This window comes from Phocoena sinus, chromosome 1 (genome assembly GCF_008692025.1).
Source record: "Phocoena sinus isolate mPhoSin1 chromosome 1, mPhoSin1.pri, whole genome shotgun sequence".
Taxonomy (NCBI): Eukaryota; Metazoa; Chordata; class Mammalia; order Artiodactyla; family Phocoenidae; genus Phocoena; species Phocoena sinus.
Window position 1 is genome coordinate 100,446,515 of NC_045763.1, and position 25,058 is coordinate 100,471,572.

At 38.0% G+C, this 25,058-nt stretch overlaps 2 protein-coding genes across 9 annotated transcripts in view; one reads left to right on the forward strand and one right to left on the reverse strand.

Annotated features, from left to right (window-relative positions):
* The window catches only part of ST7L (suppression of tumorigenicity 7 like), a 70,729-nt gene extending 48,174 nt beyond the window's left edge, over window positions 1-22,555 (reverse strand). The window contains exons 1-6 of one of the 8 annotated variants that reach the window (XM_032634838.1): window positions 17,709-22,555; window positions 15,685-15,706; window positions 14,927-15,009; window positions 11,401-11,563; window positions 5,831-5,885; window positions 2,862-2,977 (exon numbers count right to left, since the gene is read on the reverse strand). In XM_032634838.1, the coding sequence (XP_032490729.1) occupies window positions 2,862-2,977; window positions 5,831-5,885; window positions 11,401-11,563; window positions 14,927-15,009; window positions 15,685-15,706; window positions 17,709-17,804 (535 nt within the window). In that variant the 5' untranslated portion in view covers window positions 17,805-22,555. Of the gene's footprint in view, window positions 1-2,861; window positions 4,432-5,830; window positions 5,886-11,400; window positions 11,564-14,926; window positions 15,010-15,684; window positions 15,707-16,720; window positions 17,216-17,475; window positions 17,575-17,708 lie in introns of those variants that run through there. The other 7 variants (XM_032634863.1, XM_032634884.1, XR_004350375.1 and 4 more) reach the window with 7 other exon arrangements.
* CAPZA1 (capping actin protein of muscle Z-line subunit alpha 1) overlaps window positions 17,013-25,058 on the forward strand; it is a 48,475-nt gene continuing 40,429 nt past the window's right edge. Inside the window, exon 1 of the mRNA XM_032634968.1 lies at window positions 17,013-17,682. Coding sequence (XP_032490859.1) covers window positions 17,644-17,682 — 39 coding nt within the window. The 5' untranslated portion in view covers window positions 17,013-17,643. The remainder of the gene's footprint in view (window positions 17,683-25,058) is intronic.

The following is a 25,058-nucleotide window of genomic DNA, read 5'->3' on the forward strand; positions in this document are numbered from 1 at the left end:
AAGAGAATCAATTTCTAAAGCTTCAACTATATATGACTCTTTCCTATAACTGATCTACCTGAAGAATGTTCCTCTGATTGGTCTGTCATGCTGGTTTTCCTTTCCTAGCCAACATATGCTCCCCGACTCAGTGCGCCCCCTAAAGATATATTACCTTTTCCTACTTTACAAAAGAAAAGCTTACTTTTCACCCATCCTGAATCTTTCCAAGGTACGTTGCCCTAGAGTGTAAAGATCTCCATGTGCCTCAAGAGACAATTCAAAGTTTGGGTTTGGGAGGAACCATTTTTAATCAAGGAACCTATAATAGGGATTTGTGCCATTTACTTATTTAACAGTGAAGCTCTGCATTAGAAATAGAGTATTCTGGCCCCTGGAATTTCTGAATTCAAGTATATTGTAGAGTGGGGAGGGAGTGATAATTTTTATCAGTTCCATTTATCAGCACCCTTTCTCCCCTTACTATCAAAGCATACATTGCTCCTAAGGGAAGGTACCCTCATAATAAGGCAAATAAAGCATTAGTAAGGGATAATAAAGGCAGTGGAATCTTGTTTCGGCCAAGTGATAAGCTCACGGCAAGGCTTTAAGACTTATCTATCTTTCTATCTTAGAATCTGAATTCAGAAGAGAGATGGCTGTCATAGGGATGCATGTTAACATGTTTATTTGAATTAAAAAATGAAGTCAGACTTCTCTGTCAGAAAGTAAGTCTGATTTAGTTGACAGGAATGACAATGAGAACTCACCCAGCCAATTAAGTTATATGGAGGACTCTTCCCAAAGTCGGAAGAGCCAAATATGTAGCTCGAAGGATTTGACAAAAATATAAAGTACATGGTTCCATTTAGAACTTTATGATCAAAAGAAACTTAAATTTAAAAAAAATTATACAAAAACTGTTTATTGTGGAAAAGTATTTAAGTGTGATTTAAAAACTCTCAAATATAAAATAATTATAATAAAATCCTACAGAGGTGTGGAATGGATATGAGTTCAACAAGAAAAAGTACTTATATAAAATTTACTACTGTTAGAGTATTTGTTCATGTACTTTTCAATGGATCATGGTGGATATCAAGTCATTAGATTCCTTGAAATACATTCAAATATAGAGTATTTTAGTTTTATTTTTAAATGTCTATATTTATAATATGTTAAAAATTACATTCTTTGCAATTATTTAACCTTATGATGTCAAGTTAAAAATGTGTGAAGGGATACATAGTTTTTCAAAATTCTTTTAGGAGCTATGTGAACAAAAATGTTTTAAGACCACAGCTTTAGTGGATAGCCATGGTTACTACTTGAAAAGCCTGCCAAGGTTTGCAATTCTGCCCATGAGAGGGAGGTGAAGCCTTAATATCCACAGTCACCTCAGTCCTCATAGTTAACATACAATACTGATTTTCCACTGCTGTTATTTCCTTAACATTATACTTTTGCCATTAATGTAAACATTAAGCACACAAACATACAGCAATTCCTTTTTCTCTGATTTGCAATTAAACCATTTTATGTAACCATACCAAAGATCCTTGGGTTTCCTGCTACTACAGATGCTGAATATATTTAATACAGCAGAGATATAGCACAATGAACTCACTTCAATGTTGGAAAACTGGCTGTTTTTCAGACCCTAACTGTTGGTGATTTTCTTCTGCCTATCAATGTGATGAGTAGAAGCAGTAATAGTATAGTGGTTAAGAGCTAAACTTGAGCTTGAAACCCAGCTTTTTCATTTATTAGCTAGGTGATTTAGGAAATGTTACTTGTCTCCCCTTTGCCTCAGTTCCTTTATATTTAAAATGTGGCTGATAATAGTACCTATATCATGAAGTGATTGGGAAGATTAAATTAGTATCTTTATATAAATTGCTTAGAACAGTGCTTGGCACATAATAAGTGTTATACAAGTGTTAGCTATTATTACTGAAATTGATTAAGACATCTGTGACACCAAGGCTATTCATTCATTCATATTTCCATCAAAGAATAAATATTAATATTTACAGTATATCAGGCAGTGTTCTAGATGATAAGGATTCAAAGATGACAAGTATAGTCTCTAATTTCCACAGTTTCACACATCATTAGGGAGGACGAACATTAAAACAACATGATAAACTAACAAATAAGTGTTTACAGTTGAATAAGTTAACTAAAATTATTATAAAAGTGAGGTTCTGACTAAGTACTGTAGAACTGCAGAGAAGATCAGGGAAGGCTTCCCAGAGAATGAGACTTTAATTTTGAAGGATAAAAGTAGAAGCATAGATAAGGTGGGAGAAGGCAGTCGAAATAGTTGTGATAAAGATCCCTGTCTTTAAGCCAAACATTTAAGAGTTTCTATACTCACTTCTACAGAGAATATTAGAGAGAACTAAACAGACATTTCTATGATCTTCCACCACTTTATATGCATCTCTGACTTATGACTGGAATAAAATATACCCCATTTTTCTCTACATGCTGTGCCCCAATGTTTAACTTTGCCTTATTTTTTTTTTTTAATGTGTAATTATAGGTGTTAACTTCCCCAACCAAAACTGGGTACGCTGTTCTCTGTATAAGCAATTGCTGCATTCGATCTGAAAGGTTTTCTAAGTAATAAAAGAAGCAATTTAATTAATTTTTGTAAAATACTTTAAATTCTATAAAGAATTTAAATTTCATCTTATAAAAGACAAAAAAGTATGATAACCTAGTTTACAATCATAATTAGTTTCAATTTAATCTGGGTTTCTTATCAATGATGCAAACTCCAAGCCAAATAACTTTGTATAATAAATAACTCTAAAAAACTTTAAAAATAATTTTTATGACTACTGTTTACCCCAAGAACAGATTACGACACATACCTGTGTCTGAAGGACGTAAAAAGTCCGTGTCACAGGTGAAAAAGGTCTGATGGTCCTGAGCTGACAAATTCATGTCATAGTATGTAAGTGGCTCTTTACCAGTCACCCAAGTGTATCTTTACCAAAACACAATAAAATATGTAAATTGAACATGAGAGAGCATCTGTCTGCTACAACAGACACTTTTTAAAATTCAAAAATATACTGCTACAAATCTTATCTCAGGATGTTTCAAAAGCTTATTATAATCAATAAAGCAAAAGAGATAACCTATCCAAACTACTTACAGTACAATAATAAAACATCAAAAACCAAAACGGAAAAGGTAGATTATTCAACAAACAGTGCTTCAAAATTGAATTTGAAGATAAAACAATTTGACTTAAATATACATTTTTTTAAGTATACTTAAATAAATTCTCAGTGAATTAGAATTAAGTATTAAAAGTAAAACTACAAAGAAACTAGAAAAAAACAAGTGATTTTTTTACTAGATGTCAAGATGATAAAGGGTTTTCAAAGCATAAAAGCAAAAAAAAACTTCTTTCAGATTTTACTAAATTAGAAATTTTACCTTTCATTTCCCCCTAAAACTCTCAATAATTAATAGCAGGTAACAAACTGTCTAATAAATACGTTTTAAAATATCCAATCTCATTGGTAATTAACAAATAGCAAATTAAAATAACTAATTTTGACTATTCAACTATAAAATTGGCAAATATATATTGTCAAGGGTGAGGTGGGACTCACCATATTGCTGTTATAAATATAAATTGGTATTTACATTTCTTTTTCCAGAAATCAATTAGATAATATCTATCAAGAGCCTTAAAAATAACACCTAGTTAGATGATGGACGGGTATATGGAATTCCATTATACCACTCTCTCTACTTTTGTTTATTTTTGAAATTTTCCACCATTAAAAGAAAAACTTAAAGGGGGGAAAAAAACTGTTCACACCTTTTGATTCAGTAATTCCAGTGCTACAAATCAACCCTAAGGAAATAATCATATATGTGGCTAAAGATTTATATATAAAGCTATCCCTCTAGAGTAAATGTTAACAGTGAAATATAACCTGTGACCTGGATAGGAGAGCAGTAGGTAAGTTATGTATGGTACCTCCATATAATAGAATACAGTACAACTATTAAAAATCATGTTTTTGAAGAAATTCATGTTTTGAAGAAATTCTGTGGTAAATTCACACATAATGAATTTTATATATTATGATGTTCAAGTTTTGTTTCTATATATGCGTATAGAAGAGAGACTGGATGGAAATACTAATAGCAGTTATCACTTAGTGGTAGAAAAAGGTGATTTTTTACTTTCTTTCTCATACATCTTTTTATTTTCCAACTTTCAACAATGAATATGTATATATTTTAAAATCAGAAAAAGCATTTTAAAAGCACATTGTGGGCTTCCCTGGTGGTGCAGTGGTTGACAGTCCGCCTGCCGATGCAGAGGACACGGGTTCGTGCCCCGGTCCAGGAAGATCCCACATGCCGCGGAGTGGCTGGGCCCGTGAGCCATGGCCGCTGAGCCTGCACGTCCGGAGCCTGTGCTCCGCAACGGGAGAGGCCACAACAGGGAGAGGCCCGCGTACCGCAAAAAAAATAAAAATAAAAGCACATTGTGTTATTTATATACATGATCAAAGATTTTAAGTTATTTAATTGTATAAGTTGCCTTTAAAGTTTCTATTTAAAGTTTTTAGCTATTTTCGGAGAAATTATCATGAAGAAAAAGCAAATCCTTGTTCATTTAGCAAAGTTTGGTATACTTTCTAAAATCATTAAAAAAAATGAACGATCTACATTTATCCCAAAATGATTTAAAGCAGCTAAAAATCACATGCACAGTATCAATAACTTAAATTAGCAGTAAATTTTAAAAGACTCAGTAAAGTAAAACAAGGATTGGGCCATAAAATGGCTCATACCAAAGAGTTCTATACACTTGCTAAAGGTTGGCTACGATATGATTCCAAGCTTCCTAGAACCACACAATGATTACCAGTGCAATTTAGACTTTTACATTAAGACAAACTAATCATTCAAAAAAGAAGCACTAAGAGTTCGTTATACTAAGATAAGAAATTTCTCTTTAAGATTTTCATGAAGTAGATACTATAAGATAACAAGAATAGCCTAAAAACTTTTTAATAAACACAGTGAGAAGTTCAAGGACCTGTTTCTTGCAGAATCCCTTAATATAGGCTAATGGCATCTATCATAAAAGCCTAGCTTTGGCTTCCCAGGATGTGACTGTCCTACACTATCAAGTACTTACGCACAGGGATTACTGCTAAATTATTTTGTATCCCCATCATTTTGCATAGTGCCAATACATATAGACATAAACTGTTTCTTGTTCAATGAATTAAATAACATGCCCCAGTCTACCTCCAGGTAAAACACAGCCCTTTCCAAAACAAAAGTATCTTTGGTCATAAGTTTCAAAAGTCGTTTTCTCATTTAAAATAAAACCCAGAAGAGAAATGGACACAATAGTGTAGCTAGGGAATGGCAATACGAAATACAATATAAAAGTATTATGCTCTGTACTGTTGCACAAATGAAATTTATATTCACATTCAGATTGGTATTTTCTAGTGAATCGTCAAATAAAGTTTGCAATTGAGCACATGTGCACAGGAATATGCTGACATTTGCAATTTTTTCTCAATCTCATGAATTCTTTGAAAAGGCTTTCTGCCATAAACCAAGAGCCAAATGTATACTTATATCACAAACATATGGTTTGAAGCAATGTTTCTCATGATTATAAAAGTAAACATAGTCAAGATGCTGCCAATTAAACCTTGGGCTAATCATTTTACCTTATATCAGTATCTCCAACCAGAAGAGCTGTGATATATTTGTAAAAATAAATTTTTCCATAATACTTTTATTCTAAAACCAATGCCATAATTATACTGAAAGCAAAATGTAATACCTCCTATATTCTGCTCCTCTGAAAAGATTTAGAGGATTTCTCCATACCTTGCATTCTAAAAAACAAAGAGAAAAAGGGGGAAAACAAGACAGTTTAATCAAATGTAATTAAATCTTAATTTGGTCAACATGTATAGTCACTGTATGCTAAGTACAGTGCTGCCACATATAGCACAAAGATGAATAAGGCATGGACCACCCCTGCTGTCATGCAGTGTACAACCAATCTAGTCATTCCCTTATTTCTGTCTCCATAGCATTTGGTTCACAATTCAAGTACCACACTTACCATACTACAATGTGACTATCTAGTTTTCAGTTTCTCCTTTAAAATATGAGCTTTTAAAACTTTGCTCAGGGGCTTCCCTGGTGGCGCAGTGGTTGAGAGTCTGCATGCCGATACAGGGGACACGGGTTCGTGCCCCGGTCCGAGAAGATCCCACATGCCGTGGAGCGGCTGGGCCCGTGAGCCATGGCCACTAAGCCTGCGCATCCGGAGCCTGTGCTCAAAAAAACTTTGCTCATTTTGTACTTCTGGAACCACAGCATTTGGAACTAACTTAACTGAATTAAGTGTAGCATGAGAATTAGTTATGTAAACTATCACCTACACTGTGTGATAAGTGCTATGATAGAGATATATTTTGTTCCAAGAGAAAAAAAGGAAGTGATTAAGTTTGCTCTGGAGAAATTAGGGGAGACTTTAGAAAGGCTGTGACATTTAAACTTGAACCACTGTAAAAATGAGTAGAAGGTTGCCAGATGAAGAACATTCTAAGCAGAGAAGTATGAGAAAACCACACAGCATACTTAGGTTAGAGTACATGGTAGAAGGTGAGAGGGAGAGCTGTAAATGAGGCTAGAAAATAGACTGGGGGAAACTGATGAAGGGGCTTACATACCATGTAAACAGTTTAGACATCCTTAGTCAATCAGAAGCCATCAAAGGTTTATAAACAGAAAAATAACAAATATCAGGACTTTGGTTAGATCAGCAGTTCTCAAAGTATCATTCATGGAACTGCAAAGTAACAACTCGTTTCATAATAAATGCTAAGACATTGTTTGCCTTTTTAACTTGTTGACTTGAACCCAACCCTGAGAGTAAGGGCGTCCTTAAATTTTGTGCCCCAAGCACCTAACTTAGCCTCACATTAGTCCCAGTCCTGCAAAGTTGGGCTAATGGTACAAATCAAAGGTTGGTAAAACTGCTGGTACTTTAAAGTAGTGGTCATTGGATTCCTCACCCCCAGCCCAGTAAACAAGGCAACCAAATATGATGGTTGTCTCCAGTATAAGCAATTGTTTTTTGAGCTGGACTGACCTTTTTTTTTTTCATGGAATCTCACATTTACTTGAAAGAGTCACTAACAGACAAACTTATGATTATTCAGAGAGATACCTGACAAACATTTTCTCAAAGTTGAACAAAGTGAGTCTGTCAAATTCAAGGAAGAAAAAGTAGTATTTGCTGCCAATGATAAAGCTTGAGCTTTCAAGTACATATTAGAATTTTGAAAAACTTGTATCAGTTACCATGAGCTTGACAATTTCTCAACTTAAAGGCTTTCCTGTGAGATTAGTGGTGATATTAACAAACGTCATTTTAAAAAATTATACAATATTTCAATATTTGGAAGACACGTATAACTCAGGGAACGAGAATTTTCCAAATGGCCAATGCATGATTTATAAAATTATTCATAAGTGAAAGACCCATTCAAAATGGGACACCAAGGGATTTTAATGTACAGAACATGACAAGTTAACTGATATAGCTTCAGATTCCACATTGCAACTAAACTTTAAGAAAGTACCTCAGTAAATTTTGGTGTTGTATTGAAAATGAATATCCACAACCTTCTGAAAAGGTTATTAAAATACTTTTCCCTTTTCCAACTACATATCTGTGTGAGAACAGATTTTCTTCATAGATGTCAAGCAAAACAACATTTCACAACAATGCAGAAGCAGATATGAGAATAAGCAATTTTTTATTAAGTTAGATATTAAAGAGATTTAAATAATTGTAAAGAAATGGCAGCCTTCTGATTAAAATTTTCTCGTTTTGGAAAATATAATTATTTTTCATGATATGTGTATTAGCTCAGGCTGCCATAACTAAATACCATAGAGTGGGTGACTTAAACAACAGAAATTTATTTTCTCACAGTTCTGAAGTCTGGAAGTCTGAAATCAGGGTGCCAACATGGTTAGGTTCTGGTCAGAGCTCTCTTCCTGGCTTACAGATGGCTGCCTTCTTCCTGTGTCCTCACATGTCTCCTCCCATAGTGGAGAGAGAAATTAATCTCTCTTCTTCTCCTAAGGCTACCAATCCTATCACATTAGAACCCCACCCTTACAACCTCATTTAACCTTAATTGTCTCCTAAAAGTCCTGCCTCCAAATATAGTTACATTAGAGGTTACAGCTTCAACACATGAATTTGAGGTAGGGGAGAGACACAGTTCAGTTCATAGAACTATGTTAACATGCAATGGGTTTCCTGTTATTTTAAAAATAACAAATAAATATTTTTTTAATTTGTTTTAATTTCTAATATGGTAAATATTGGGGATATAATCAATATATAAACAAAAGCTCTTTGAGGTCCTCAATAATTTTTAGGAGTATAAACGATTCCTGAATCTAAAAAATTTGAGAACCACTTTTTTACATAGTAAGGGGAGAGAATGTACTAAAAGGAGAAGTATCATAGGCAGGGAAACCAGTTAGGATATACAGCAATAGTCCAGGAAAGAGATATCTAAGGCCTACATATGGGACACTGAATGTTGAAAAAGAGGTAAAATAGAGTCAAGGTAATTTTTTTTTTTTTTTTTTTTTTTTTGCGTTACGCGGGCCTCTCAATGCTGTGGCCTCTCCCGCCGCGGAGCACAGGCTCCGGACGCGCAGGCCCAGCGGCCATGGCTCACGGGCCCAGCCGCTCCGCGGCATGTGGGATCTTCCCGGACCGGGGCACGAACCCGCGTCCCCTGCATTGGCAGGCGGACTCTCAACCACTGCGCCACCAGGGAAGCCCCAAGGTAATTTTTGAGGGGAATCAATAGCATACGATGAGGGTCAATAGTCTGGAGAAGGAAGGGGAAATAAAAGAGATATAATCTAAAACAACTCAAAGGTTTCTAGTTTGGAAATTCATAGATTTTAGGATTATGGAAGGTACCTATTAAAAGAAGATAATTAGCAGTTTCACTTTGGACAGAATGAGTTTAGGGTTGCTTAGGGCCTTCAAAGGTGGAGATTTCTAGCAAAGAGTTAGAAATGTGGGTCTAGAACATAAAAGAGAGCTTGGGGACAGAAAGTTAACATTGGTTCTCCCAGTATATATGTCTGTGGATGATAATACTATAGAAGGAGATGCAGCTACCCAGGGAAAGTGGAACCAAAGGAGAACTGTGACTCACTTCTGAGGTCAATTCATGCATCTCTTCTGTGAAACACTTTGTGGCCTTCCTTCCAAGAATAACTGACCATTCCCGCTTTTCATCACCATAGTATCTTCCATACACTATATAAAAGTATCTTTTGTATCTTTTGCCATCACTTATTTATATGCCTGTATCCTATACTAAGCTGGAATGTTCTTAAGGTTATCTTCACTTTCATTATGCAATGGTATACTCAATCTCACAATACGGAATAAGACTGTATAATGCATTATTGTTATAATTTTTTACATACTGGACTCTGAGCTTCTTGGGGACACATCTGTCATATTCATCTTTTTTTTTAAAGATTTATTATTTGTTTATTGATTTATTTATTTAATTTTTGGCTGCATGGGGTCTTAGTTGCAGCACGCAGGATCTTCGTTGTGGTGTGCGGGCTTCTCTCTAGTTGCAGCATGCGGGTTTTCTCTTTAGTTGTGGTGCACAGGCTCCAGGGCACATGGGCTCTGTAGTTGTGGCATGTGGGTTTCAGAGCTTGTGAGCTCTGTAGTTTGCAGCATACAGGCTCTAGTTGAGGCGCACAAGCTCAGTAGTTGTGGCATGCAGTCTTCGTTGCCCCGTAGCATGTAGGATCTTAGTTCCCTGACCAGGGATCAAACCCGTGTCCCCTGCATTGTACGGTGGATTCTTTACCACTGGACCTCTAGGGAAGTCCCTCATATTCATCTTAATATGCCTTATTCTTAAGAGTTCCGTAATTATTTCATGAAAGGGGAGAAAGGAGTAGGGCAGAGAAAATTACCATTATTCCTTCCTGTACTCCTGAATGACTGCCAACCTCATCCCTACTAATCCTGGTCAACACCCACTCAAACTTTTTTTTTTTTTTTTTAATTTATTTACTTATTTATGGCTGCATTGGGTCTTTGTTGCTTCACATGGGCTTCCTCTAGTTGTGGTGAGTGGAGGCTACTCTTCGTTGCGGTGTGTGGGCTTCTCATTGTGGTGGCTTCTCTAGCTGCAGAGCATGGGCTCTAGGTGCGCAGGCTTCAGTAGTTGTGGTGCGAGGGCTCAGCAGTTGTGGCTTCCAGGCTCTAGAGCACAGGCTCAGTAGTTGTGGTTCACAGGCTTTGTTGCTCCACGGCATGTGGGATCTTCCCGAACCAGGGCTCAAACCCACATCCCCTGCATTGGCAGGCAGATTCTTAACCACTAGGCCACCGGCGAAGTCCCCCACTCAAGCTTTAGGGCTCAGTTTAAACAGTTCTTTCTTACAGACTTGCCCTGATCACACCTAAAAAGTGCCAGCAACTGCACTCAGGTAGTATTTTTCTACTAAATTAATATAACTCTAGTGGTTAGGCTTACTGAACAAATGAGACATTATGACATTCTGCAGAATTAACTCATTTGTATGAGTTAACTGTATGATTATAACCTATACCAAATGAAAGAAACAATAATCCAAAAATGTGATTTCTATCTGGCTTCAAATATTTTACTTTCCTAATTGCATAATTACTAGATACATATAGAGGAATAGTCTACAGTTTATGTATGACAACAGATTATCCATACAAGAATAACAGATTTTGATGTCTTTGTAAATATACTGAGAAGAAAAACTATTTTTCCTAACTTTGCTCTCTTGGCAGAGATGGCTAATTGTCTTTGTTCTCTCCTTTATCAGTAATAAGATCCCCTTATCACCTGTGCATATATACAGTGAGAAAATGATTACAATTTCTAGCCTCCCTTACAGCTAGTTCTGTTTATATGACAAAGGTCTGACCAGTAGAAAGTAAGTTGAAATAGTATATGACGCTGCTCGGAAGTGTCCTTGGTTGCTGTGGGGTGGGGTGTGGGCAAAGCGTCTTCTCCTGGCTTATTCTCCTTCCTGTGACTAGACTGTGGACACGATGGCTGAAGCCAGAGGAACTGTCTGGAACCACAAGGAAAAACTGCATTGGAGATGGTCGCAAACAAAATAGAAGTAGTCTAGGTCTCTGATAATCATTGCTCTCCATATCAGCCATGGATTACCTATATTCAAAGGAAAGACAAACTGCTCTCTACTGTTATGAGTTTTCTATCTGCCACAGCCAAACACAATCTTAACAATACAGCTCTGAACACACATTAAGTCAGTAGTAGTCACCTGACAAACTCTGTCTGCTGGTTTCACTTTCTCTGCTGCTGGAAGGAGAACCTGGCTCTGAAATGCTGCCTTCTGTTCCTCCCATCAGTGGTCGCAAATGGCTTACAGATACTTGCTCAATAAAAGATGTGCCGTGCTTATGGAAGTACCACCATTCAAATATCTGTGACAAACAGAAAACATCTTTCACTTAAAATAGAATTAATCAGCAGATATATGACCTCAAATCAAAACATTCTCTCAAGATGTTCCTGTTTAATTCAGCATTTGAAACGTGCCCTCCTTCCAAAAATTAAGCCAAACACAAGATTCCCTGATAACACATGCCAAGCCAAGGTAAAATGCCTTTTTACAACTTTGTAATGAAATTCAGACAAGCTTAGGCAACACTAGAATACGTCTGTAAATAAAGCATTAAAAAACAGTAAGAAGTGTTTAAGCTATAAATAATGTAACTTTCATTATAACGTCATTTTAGTCTATCTGTAGCATAATTAAAAGAAAAACAATTTTGAAACAACTAGCATGGTGGATTAACCACTAGACTAGGGTTGGAATGCCCACATTTGACTCCCAATTCAGCCATATATTAGCTGTGTGTTTTGGGGAAGTTAACTTCTAACCTCTCAGAGCCTCAATGTCCTATCTAGTAAATATGGTTAACAAGAATTGTAAGTGCTTTTAAACAACAAAGTACTACTTCAGTATTTGGCAGTATTATTAATGTAGGTTAAGAGTCAAGTTGATTCCCATACTGAACCATTTAAAAATCAGGATATTCATTTCTTTCTGTTTCCATGGTTTATCATTGCTATAAGAAGAGGAATCAAAAGCAGCTCTCTGTGTTGAATGAGCAGAATGTTTCATATTCGGATACGCCAGCCTTTTCAACTCCCTTTGCTGGCTCCTTTGGGTCTGAGCTTAAATGACATGTCCTAGGGAACTTTTCCTGATTCCACAGAACAGAAAGCTATGTTATGCACTCCCATTGGCTCTTTTATTCTCCTTTCAGAGTAATCTTTTTACTCGTAATAATTAAACAACTGGCTTTGTTGCTATTCTTCAAGCTTCCAAGCACACTACCTCTTCAGGTAGAAATAACACAAGCAGCACAACTAGCTTTCTCATTTCAGGTGGTAAAAGAAATTATAAATAAACTTTGCTCATAAAAACTCATCAAGATTTCAAGGGTAATGACACACCTTTAAAATGTTACTTGAATTCTTAAGTTTTGTAAATTTAAAATGTTGGTTTAAAAAAAAGTAACAACAAATTTTAAACATTTTTACATATTACATATGTAAGTTATATATTATATAAATGTAAGTTTTCTCCCCTCCTTATAAATGAGGAAATTAGGACTCAGAATTCATGTGACTTGCCCAAAGTTATCAGATAGTAAATGGCACAGTCAAGACTCAAAACTACATCTGCTGGTTCCAAGACCAATGCTCTTTCTATTACATCAGCTGTTTAAAGATAGTTTATCTTCTTTATTTGGATTTTTATATGCTATGACAAAATATGCTAAATTATGAGTAGGCTTTATAAATCAATAAATTTTGAGGCTTTTAATAACAGAGTTTTCACCCAGAATTCCTCAATAATTTTTTTTAAGTCAAGAGAAAAATTGCTTTCTCATCTGGTATTTCACTTCAACAAAATGGTCAAGTGTTCATCCCGATTTAAAAAAACAAAACAAAACAAAAAACCACTCCAATATAAATGCCATTATTTTTACATTTCTACTATAGTTATAGAGCACCACCTAGAGATGAGAAAAAAATACAGAAAAATTTCATTGGCCATGCATGCCATAATACTTCCTAAGATTTTTATCTGTAGCAGTATTTTTCCAAAGTTTATACTATGAAACACTAGTTCCCAGGGATGTTAATAAAGATTATAAAAATTTAAAAAATCTTTTTAAAATAAAAATGATAGCTTGGTTAAATAAAGCAAGGGAAAGCTGAATTAAACAGGTTTCTTTATTGTGGCACTTCTTAGAATAACGTGGCCAAAATTCATTAGTGTATGTCATGTTGTTGCAAGCTTTCACACACACTATCTCATTTAATCCTCATAACTATTAAGTTGATACTTTTTTTTTTTTTTTTTTTTTTTTTTGGCTACACCGGGTGGCTAATGGGATCTTAATTCCCTGACCAGGGATACAACCCGGGCCTCAGCAGTGAAAGTGTGGAGTCCTTTGGGGCTTCCCTGGTGGCTCGGTGGTTGAGAATCCTCCTGCCAATGCAGGAGACACAGGTTCAAGCCCTGGTCCGGGAAGATCCCACACGCTGAGGAGCAATTGAGCCTGTGAACCACAACTACTTAGCCTGCGCTCTAGAACCTACGAGCCACAGCCACAAGCCCATGTGCTGCCCTAGAGCCCGTGCTCCACAACAAGAGAAACCACTGAAATGAGAAGCCTGTGCACCGCAATGAAGAGTAGCCCCCACTTACCACAACTAGAGAAAACCTGCACGCAGTAACGAAGATTCAATGCAGCCAAAAATTAATTAATTAATTAATTATTTTTTTTTTTTTTTTTTTTTTGCGGTACGCGGGCCTCTCCCTGCTGTGGCCTCTCCCGCTTCAGAGCACAGGCTCCAGACACACAGGCCCAGCAGCCACGGCCCACGGGCCCAGCCGCTCCGCAGCACGCGGGATCCTCCCGGACCGGGGCACGAACCCGCGTCCCCTGCATCGGCAGGCGGACTCTTAACCACTGCGCCAGCAGGGAAGCCCTAATTAATTAACTTTTTAAAAAATTAATTGAGTCCCAAACCACGAGATCACCAAGGAATTTCCAAGTTGATACTATTATTATCTCCAGTGTACAGATGAGGAAATCGGAGCTTTAGAAAAGTTAATTCACTTTCTTGAAGTCATACAACTAAAGTGATGGTTAGCCTGTCTCACAAACTCTGCTCTTAAACACTCTAGAGAAGGTAACTGACAGCCTATAAGCCTAATTCAAGACAGATAAATTTTTAGTCTGCCCAATGTTGCCAACATTAAAGTATTGGAAGATTTTATATAAAAACTTTATATCCAGGTTCTCTTGAAATCGTCTGAAAAAATTGGAAGACCTGGTCCTGGTAATACTGGTCTGCAAGTCTACATGGCAACAATTAGCTTTAGCCTTTTCTAGAAGGAGCATGTACTGTCCAGATTACCCAGTCTTCAAAGTAAATAAAAATTTCAATTTTTACACTCTGCCAATTTTACTCATTTTTGTTACTAAGCCGAGCCTGCAAGCATTTACATCACAACCCACCTCCCACTACACCCCCAACATACAATAAACAGTCTTTTATACACAAATGAATACTATCAATCTCTAAAAGTGGAGAGGAAGTTGCAGTGTTTTTTAAAATATTTTTTCACATTTTGAGAATGTGAAAAATTTTGAGAATGCTGATCTATAAGTATTTTTAATTATTATAATAACTATTTAAAGAGATATGATTTTTAGATAAACACCAAAGGAAATGGAAGGAAGGAAATGGAAACTACTTACAAATATTAGTCCTGATATCAAAGAAGATGTCCCTGTAAGTGCCACATAGAATTTGGGCGTCAATGAATTTAAAAATACTGTCACTGCCAAAAAGAATAAAAAAATCAAAGTTAAAAGAAATAAGTACCCAAGTTACAAATATGCAGGTGTCATTATGAGTGGAGGGACATAAGTAGTATTAATACCTAGTATGAGATTCATTTGAGAAAATTATAATTTTTAAAAAGCTACTTTAAATTCTCATTGTATCACATCTTTAAAATGCCTTCACATATGTAAGGGTAGGATTTTACACTGCTGATTTGTTAAATAAGCAAATCAAAATGAGATCATTTAGCTTGCTGTTGAGAATAAAACCAGGAATATCATAATTTACACAAGAACTTTTGCAATTCCATAAGGATAATATGAACAAATATGCTGTTACAAAGGAGGATTAAAACTACTTCCTAATTATTTGGGTGAGATACAAACCAGTGTTTCAAATTAGAGGGAAGGAAACTGTGTGTGTATTTGGTATGTCAGCTACAGAGGCAAAATAACCCAAAAAGAATAACAAACTAAGAGCTTCCTAAACCTGATTCACTGAAAACCTGGACCACATTCTTCATTTCAAATAATTGTCTCATAAATACTTTGGGTTTTAGAAAGAAATAAAAATCTGTAAAGTCACTGACTCTCATCTAAATGGTGTATCTAGTTAATATGTTAAAAAAAATGATAAACTCAATGAATAACATTTCACTGAGCATACAAACCATTAGTAGTCACTTCATTAACCTGTAACAGAAACACCAAATTAGCTTTTCAAACAGTCTAGGAAGGCCAATTTATCTAGCTTATTTTAGTGTGTTAGTTGCACCTGAATTTACATACTATGTTCTTAAAAAGTCCAAAACATTTCAGTACATTATCTCACAGTCTTTCATGTCATTTCACAGAATAGAAAAGGGGACATTTGCCTTCTCTTGTTACAGAAAAATAAAACACAGTACTGACAGTCATAAAGATCCCATAACAGAAATACTTCCATTCTAATCTGAGGCTGCCAATTTGTAATGACATGGTAAGAGGCCCTGGCTCCCATCCACTCTGTCCTGGCTACAGCTAAAGAATAATATTTGCAGAATCCAAGGGAATCATCACCTCTTATACGTCTTTGTAACTTCAGCCCACACTACACAGCAAGCTCTCTACAAATGTTGAAAGAAGGAACTAAGGAAAGAACCCACTGCTGCTTGTGGCTCTCTCTCTTTACTTTCTGTACTGTTCTATTTTATTACTCAAGATAAAGCCTAAAACAGAGAACGGACAAAAATATCACGAAAACTATTTCCTGTCAAAACTATTTTAAAACATGAGAATGGCTGGCTAAGATCGTGTTGGTTTCTTTCAGATTTTTATTGTCTGGGTGTGGGTTCTCTCAGCTGAGTGGCGAGAGAATCAAAAGGTGTGTATAAATTCTGCATTCAAGTCTGAAAATGCTCTCATCTGCCCTACCACCTGAAGCTTACATTTTGAGGTGGCTTCTCCTCGGGTAAACGAGGACAGAAAGGAGAGGGCGGACCTTAAGAGCTTTAGGGAGGAGCCGGTAGTTGCAGCTCAGGTTTGGCAATCAGCTGCGGAGTAGCGGCCCAAGAGAAAAAGAACCCACTCTGTCGCACACACCGACCCATTCTGCGAAGCCCTCCAGTGATACTGAAAATCTCTGCCCTTTGGCCCTTGCCCCCGGCACCTCTCCTGCCCCCCAATCCCCCACGCCCGCCCGTCCCTCGGGAGCTCTGGGCCTCTCACCCGCTGCCAAATTCTCACACAGCCTCAGCGGGACCCTCAGAGCGTAAAGCAGCCCCAGCCCCGCCACGAACCACAGCGAGGCCCCAGTGCCCGCCAGCCCGGCCCGCAGCCGCTCCCTCCAGCCCAGCGGCGGACTCAGGCCGGGAGCAGGGGCAGGAGGAGACGCCGCAGCAGCCGTTGCTTCACCTAAGCCGTCACCGTCCGCCATCTTGCCGCTCCCGGTGGCGCCGGGAGTTGGGAGGGGAGAAGGACAGGAAACCGGGAGTCGGGAATCCTGGGATAGTGGCGGACCTGAAGTTGGCCTCTGTGAAGGCTGAGAGTCCCAGGGAACGGGGACCAAGAAGATTTGGAAGGTGGAGGAGCGCCCAAGGACTAGGGCTACCTATTCCTTCCGAGGGAGGGAAGGGGCGGATAGCGGCACCTATTCTGGAGGAACTGGGCTAAGATGTGACCCGGAGTGAAGTGTTTTAGCCTCCATACGCGTGAGGGTCACCTTCCACCCCATTCCTGGGGTTGAAAAAGTCACCGACCGTTCCAGAGTCGGAGCAGCACTTAGCCCTTTGGACTCGGCTGCCATGGAGAGCACTGGTACTGGGAAAATCTACAGGAGTAGCGACTGCAATTTGGTCGGCCGGAGCTCGGGCGCCAATACCAGCCGAAGCACACTCCCAACGTCCCATAGATGAATGGGAAAATTAATGTAATTCAGTGAGAAAAATATTAGACTTAAAATCATGTAAGTCACGCCGACTTACTGGGGCGTCGGCGCCCGGGCCCATGACCCACGCCCGTAACTGACATGGCGCCCTAGCGGTCGGCGTTTCCGGGCGGATCCTTCAGACGGCCTTCGCTGTGATTCCATCATTCGGCCTCCTTCCCGGCCTGCCTCGCGCCAGGGCCGGGCTGGGCCACAGCAGCCCAAGATGGCCGACTTCGAGGATCGGGTGTCGGATGAGGAGAAGGTAAGGGGTCCGCCTCTCTCTCTTACCTCTTCCCGGGACGGGGAACGGGGGCCCGACCCGGCTGCGGTGGGAACTCCGGCAGTACCCCCAGAAGAAAGAAGCTTCTTGGCCTTTGCTGGCATACGCTCTCCGCAGTCGGGATGCTTCCCTCTTGAGGGGCTTTCCTCTGCCTCACGGTGGCCTCAGTTCCCCATTCCTCAACTCTCTTTTCCCCCCGGGCCTGACGCACAGCCCAGTGGCCTTGCTGCGAGAGAAGAGACTTTACCTTATTGAATCGTGACTGTGGACTCTTTTTTGTATTTAGAGAGGGGGCGATGATGATGTCGCGACGTATCGAGAAGCAGTTATTTTACCGCCTTTAGCTGCTGGGGCTCACCCCATCCCCCCATCTTTAGCTATGATTGGGGCTAGCTTAGGGCGAGTCACTTCCTGGTCAGGGTGGCCTCTTAACTTCCCTTTTGCTCCTCCTTCCTCAGGAAGTGATTTTGCTGTCACGACTTCTCGACAGGGAGAGGTCTCTAAGGTGTTGGCCGCCTATCCACACACACCTCTTTTCCCACATGCTGTCGGCTGAACTAATTCGCAGTAATAAATGTGTAAGCCTCAGGGACATTTGCTTCAGGATTTGAACACCACTCTTTTCTGTGTAGACACTCCCTTGATTGTATGTATACGGCGACCGCGGTGACTCCATCCCTTCCATCTTACAATCTTTTAACGATAATTTTTGAAAAATAGTTTTTCATTTCTTGTTAGCAAGGTTAGCCAATGATTTTTTCTTTTTAACTCCAGAAAGGTTTTATGTAGCACATAAACTTCATGTTAACACATTCAAGTCTGGACAAAGCATCCTGCCTTCTTTGGTGCTCCGGTGTGGTATTTTTTTGATTATAGTTGAACTTGACACTGAGTAATTTGTACACTTAATTTCTTTAAAAGTGTCTTAAATACAAAAGAATATTTCACCTTAGGTGGAATAACTTTTTTCCTGACAACTGCACACCTTTCTTAACAGTTTGTCAGGCTTTTCAGTAAATATGTTAAAGATTTTAGAGTCCATGGAAATTACAATGGTTCATTACATAACTTGTAAAAGGACAAGAATTATGTCTTTTGTTTTCCACAGTGGTTTTTACAAAATGTACACCCTTGAATGCTCTATAAATGTATCTGGGGTTTTCCTCTTTTAATAAAAGAGATTGGGATGGCAAAGGGGACTGTTTATGATCCAAGAGCCCTCTGTACAGAATAATTTGATATACATATGCCATGCCATTTTGAAACGCTGAAGAATGTGCTAAATATTCACATGCCGTTGAACAACACTTCAGCATTAGATTTTCTCATACTTGGAAATTGATTCTCATAAATGTATGAGATTTGAGGGGGAAAGGGCATTTTACACTGTATATGAACTTATGCTAGAGAGAAAACTATAATAAAATGTTTATTCTAAGGCAAACAGTTACGATTCACATGAAATTAAGTTACAGTGAAAACATGGGATAACAAAACATTTGTTAGCCCAACTGATGGTCCTCTTACTTTAAGCAAAAATACTGTTACAGCAAAATTTCACTAAGAATTTAAGGTAATAAACTTTGAAGTTTACCAGTGTTGGGTTTTTGTTTTTGACACAGGGGTAGAATGCCTTTCTAATTAAACTTGGGGGGAAAATATGTATTTCAAAGTGTAAAGATGTCTTTGGATATTGACAGTGTTCAAATTAGTAACATTAACAGCCTTGATTTTGTAATAGCAGATCTCTGACCAGTTTTCTCTTATATCCCAGCATACTTCTTTTGCTGTTTAATTTTAATAATGACAAAGCAAGCAAATCATAATTAGTAAGGTAAATCTACTGCCAAAAAATGTTGATGAATTTTATATTCAGTGAACAGGTTTTAGATAAACTACATTGTTTTCATTAGTGAGATAATTAAGAATAGCTGATATTTAAAAATCTCATATAATAAATCCATATGATTTGGGATTACTGAAATTTTGTTAGATTTTTATTCCCAGAGATGAAGTGATCTGTATTTCTCTGTTGTGGATCAATAAGTAAAAAGAAAGGGCTTTGACTTGTAAGATTACTTAAATTCTCCTTCAGTTTTATACCTACCTTGACCCCTTTTCCTCCAGGCTTCTGATGCCTTTTAACTGAATTCAAGAATTGAAAAAGTATTTTTCCAAAAAGACTTGTTGATATGAATGTCTTAGCATTCATAAACAATAAGTGACCCTTAAGTGAGATTCTTGTTGTACAAAACTTTCATAACCAAGGCACTATTACAAACAAGATATTTTCAGGCTTAGTTTGTATATTGACTCTTCCTCGAAGGAACCGTGAAGTTTTCATTTTTTTTAAATTTTAACTAAGACCTCAACTGCATTTGATTTGATTTTTTTTTAACACGTGTGTCATGCCAAATATATTTTAATACTGCTTTTTATCTTTGTTACATTTTCTGAAAGCAGTGAACCCAGAGGTGAATTTGGTGGTGATGGTCTCTGGTTTCCTTGCAAGTATTTCTATAAAAGCTAGTAAGATCAACCATTCTCATAACCAACTGCTGAAGTTTTTTTGTTTTTTGTTATTTTTTTTGCTGTACGCGGGCCTCTCACTGCTGTGGCCTCTCCCGTTGCGGAGCACAGGCTCCGGACGCGCAGGCTCAGCGGCCACGGCTCACGGGACCAGCCGCTCCGTGGCACGAGGGATCCTCCCGGACCGGGGCACGAAGCCGTGTCGCCTGCATCGGCAGGCAGACTCCCAACCACTGCGCCACCAGGGAAGCCCACTGCTGAAGTTTTTATCACTTTATAAAGAGGAAGTTGGGTTTTTTTAACTTCTGCATTGTTACCTGAAATGGTCATGATGAGCTGCCTAAATAAAACAGGAAGTTGAAAGTATAATAACTTGCAGAAATAACTACTTTTAGTTTTATCTTCAAGTTCAGTTTCTGAGAATGAGCTCTACTCCTCTAGTTACTTAGACTCTTCAGTTACTTGGTTCCAAAATGAAAAGATGCCATAATTAGGAAGCTTGAGGTATGAGGTGAACTATGTGTTTGGATTCTTTGTACTGACTGTTTCCTTTATTTCATGATTCAGCATTTTAAAAACATAAATGCAGACTGAATTTTAGGGCTGAAAAAAGTGCTAATAGCACATTTTTCTCCCTTCAGCCTAACTAGTAGAATATTTGTGTACAACTTCAAAAGTACCATAACTGAAAAATGGATCCCTTTGCTTTTAGTTTAGACAATACCGTCTTTAAGGCACTTTCTGAGAAATGGGTTTATCAAAATTATCTAGGAGAGGGGTGGAAAATGTTGTAAATAGATACTGAAATTTGAGGGCTCTGTTAGAGCTCATGAAAAATATTTATACTTTTAAAGTGGATTTCCTTGATTATGTGTTACCCCTTTAATTTAGTAGGTGAGTTATTACCCTTACAGGGCGAAATAAACCCTAAAGCTTAATTGCCATGGCTATTTTGTGATAAGTCGTTGACTAGAATTAATACTACCATTTTTAAATCTTCTCTTCTGTTAGCTTTGCTGAGTAGTATTCATATGATCTGTTACAAAATCCTTGGACAGGAGCATAAAGCCTAAGTAGGTACAAACTCAGATGCCAATCTTTGGTGAGGAGCGTAGGTTTATTATAATTTCTTCTAGAACATCTAGCTGTTTTATTAGGACCAGCCTTAATGCTAAGCAAAGCAGTGTAATTTGTCAAAAAATTCAGACCCCAGGTTGGTCTAATTCAGAAGCCATGCTTTTTTCACTATACTGTTTTTAACATGTATCCGTGAATGAAGAAATCAGAATAGAGTCATACATTTAATGAATTATAAATGAGGTATTGTGGGGTAGTGGGAAGGAATGATTCTGAGCCTCAGGAGATTTGGCCTCTCCTTGCTATGCTTTTGGTCACCAGTGTGATTTTTGAAAATTCACATACCTCTGTGGGCCTCGAAAGTTTTCTTCTAAAATAGGTAAGGGAAATTGGATCAGACTGAACAAAGTTTAATGAACTTTTTCAAACTCTAATTAAAAAAAACACACACAACTCTAAGAAACTGAAACATTAAAATGTTCCAGGAGTTTCTGTCATTGTTTACTTTGGCACATTTGCCCCATAACGAACCTGTGAAATTCTTGGTTACTGCAAGCAAGTCTTTTTATCTAGTGCCTAGCATACTATCAGGTACATAGTGTAGGCACAAGCTATTGGTATGAAAGAGACCAATCAATCACAGGTTCATTCATTCTTATATTTCCCCAGCTCATGCTCCCTCATTCTCCCTCCCCAATTATTTCTGGTAATCTGTAGGTATTTCTTGTGTTCAAGAGTGTGTCCACACTCTGGGTGCCTCTTCCAGCATTCATTGTGCCTGAGCATCTACTGCTGTTACTGGTGCTCTGTCACGGCACTGCTAAGAACATCTGATCCCCTGGGAGCATTTTCCTAATACCATAAAGTTCCGAAGCCTTATTGCATATCAAAATCAATATGTATACTGTTGTCCCTAGGTATCTGTGGGGTAGTGGTTCCAGGACCCACCCACCCCCATACCAACATCCGCGGATGCTCAAGTCCCTTATATAAAACGTTGTAGTACAGTCAGCCCTCTGTTTCGGCATCCATGGATACAGAGGGCTGACTATGTATACTTTGAACCTTGAAAAACCCCTAATAAAAGTATTTCCTTCATCTTCTATAAGTTCTCTCCTTTAGAGCTCAGAAAAGCACACACTGTAGGATCAGGTGTCATTGTTCTTTTCTGTCTCCAGAAAACTTCATCTTTTTGATAAAAAGTTAAAGTCCTTATATGGATCAGCTCCTGAAAATAAAAACCCTGGATAGGGGAAACTAGTCGTGATAATTTTTTTTTTTTTTTTTCGATACGCGGGCCTCTCACTGTTGTGGCCTCTCCCGTTGCGGAGCACAGGCTCCAGACGCTCAGGCTCAGCGGCCATGGCTCACGGGCCTAGCCGCTCCGCGGCATGTGGGATCCTCCCGGACCGGGGCATGAACCCGTGTCCCCTGTGTCGGCAGGCGGATTCTCAACCACTGCGCCACCAGGGAAGCCCAGTCGTGATAATTTTTGATAAGTTTGACTACTTACGGATTTCTGAACTAGGTGATAATTTTAATATGTACTTGCTATTATTTTCCCTTCTCCCTTTATCAGAACCTCCTGCCAACCTCTGCATTTCTGCTCATCCCACCATTATTCTCTTTTAGTCACATAGGGTCGGAACACTGCCATCATCTGTTTTCATCCTTAACCTCTCCTCTCATGTTCAATTAGTATTTCAGTCCTGTAAATTCTTCTTCCTATCATTAGGTTCTTTTCCTCCATTTCCATTAGTCTTTTTTAAAAAATTATTTTGAGTATATAGGAACTATAATCACATGCTTAAAATGGTAGGAAAGGACATGAGTAAAAAGTCCCCTCCCACCCATTTTCCAGCCACCCAGTTCCCTTGAGCGGCAGCCAGTTACCAGCTTCTTTTCTATTTTATTTTATGTATTTATTTCTATTTTATTATTTTCAAATAGGTAGGTATACTTTTCATTGAACAATATGTCTAACCTGTCCACATTCCTATTACCATTTTCTTCATACAGGACCTTTTCTTATGCTTGGATTATTTTTAACAACATTCTTAATTGTTCTCTTTGCCTCCAGCCTCCCCTTTTCTTTCTATATTTTCACTGATTTACCATCTTCATACTACTAAATTTTGAGCAGCATGTAAAATTTATCTTTGCTATAACTGCACATGTATATTGTTAGGGCAGTGTCTCTGGAGATGGAATGTTCAGTTGAGTGGATCATTTGACATGTATGTTGTGATATATATAATGTATAAACAGGAAGACAGCATGATACCAGGCTGCACTAAAGAAAGGTGGTGGGTTTATTGGAACATGAGAGAACTTTGCCTTGTGAATTCTTTGTTTTGCATCTAGGTTACATTTAAGTGCTTATAATGTGCTAGATACTTTATGCATTAAAATGTATTCATCTCAAAATATCCCCATAGGCTGCTTACCCCATTTTAAGTTGAGTAAACTGAGACACATTTCAGGTTAAAAAATATATAAGCAAGTGTCCTGAACTAGTAATAGTAGAGCAGATGCAATCTGCTGGTAATCTACTTCCAGACCTGTGCCTTTACCCACTTTGATTCCTTTGAGTAGATAGTAGGTAGTAAATTGAGATAGCAAACAATTCTACTGAAATAATGACATAATCCTAAACTGCAGTCAAGTTTAATGGCATAGTGATGTGGATGCTTGTATAGACACTGAAATATTGATATTTTATGGTCATGACTGCATTATAATTACTACCAAATTTGGGGAATGCCCTGGCAGTCCACTGATTAGGACTCTGCACTTTCACTGCCATGGGCCAGTGTTCAATCCCTGGTCCAGGAACTAAGATCCCGCAGCGAGGGGAAAAAAATATTACTACCAAATTTGCATAGTGCTCTTTTGAGCTTCTACAAATATGCCACTAAGAATTCTAGTATTTAAAATGTGTTATAAACTGAAGGTATTGAGAAACATGAGTTCAGAAGAGCACTGTTTGTCTTCTTAAGAACCTCAGAACATTATTGACTACAGCAGAATTGCTTATGTGTTTCTTTCAAAAGCAAGATTTCTGGGTTCTGTCCTAGACCAGCTGAATCAGAATTTGGGGGGACCAGTGCTCAGGAATCTATTTTTAATAAGCTTCCCAATAATTATTGTGCAACTTGAGAACCACCATTCATATCGTAATCCTCTGCCTGTTAAGTTCAGAAGCTTGATTCATCAGGATAGTAAGGGACAAACTCATATTAGCTAGGCTCATGAAACTAGTGTTTAAAAGGAGGATAGTGACTAATTTAATAAATACAGGAGGGCTTAGATTCCTTTTTTCAAGTAGATCAGATACATAGGAAATCAAATTATAATTTTCTCAGTTTAAGCATGGAGTCAGAACCAGAGATGTTAACTATACAGTCTAACATTTTAATGGTGTTTTCCTCCATAGTAGGGATATACATCCAACACCAAGACCAAGTCAGATCTTTGCGTAGTACACCTTCTAACTTTTAACAGCAGTGGACTTTCTTTCTCTAGACAAATTTTACAAGGCTGGAAGGAAGTCATTATATATCAAAAATTTGCATATTGCAGTTTCTCCTGCAGTCTTTACCCTCTTAGTTAATGGCACCTTCATTCTTTAGTTGCTCAGGCCAAAAAGTTTAGTGTCATCTTTGATTCCTGCTTCTCTCACAATACACATACTGTCTGTTAGCAAATCCTATAGGCTGTGCCTTCAAAACATACTAGGTATGTTTTGAAGG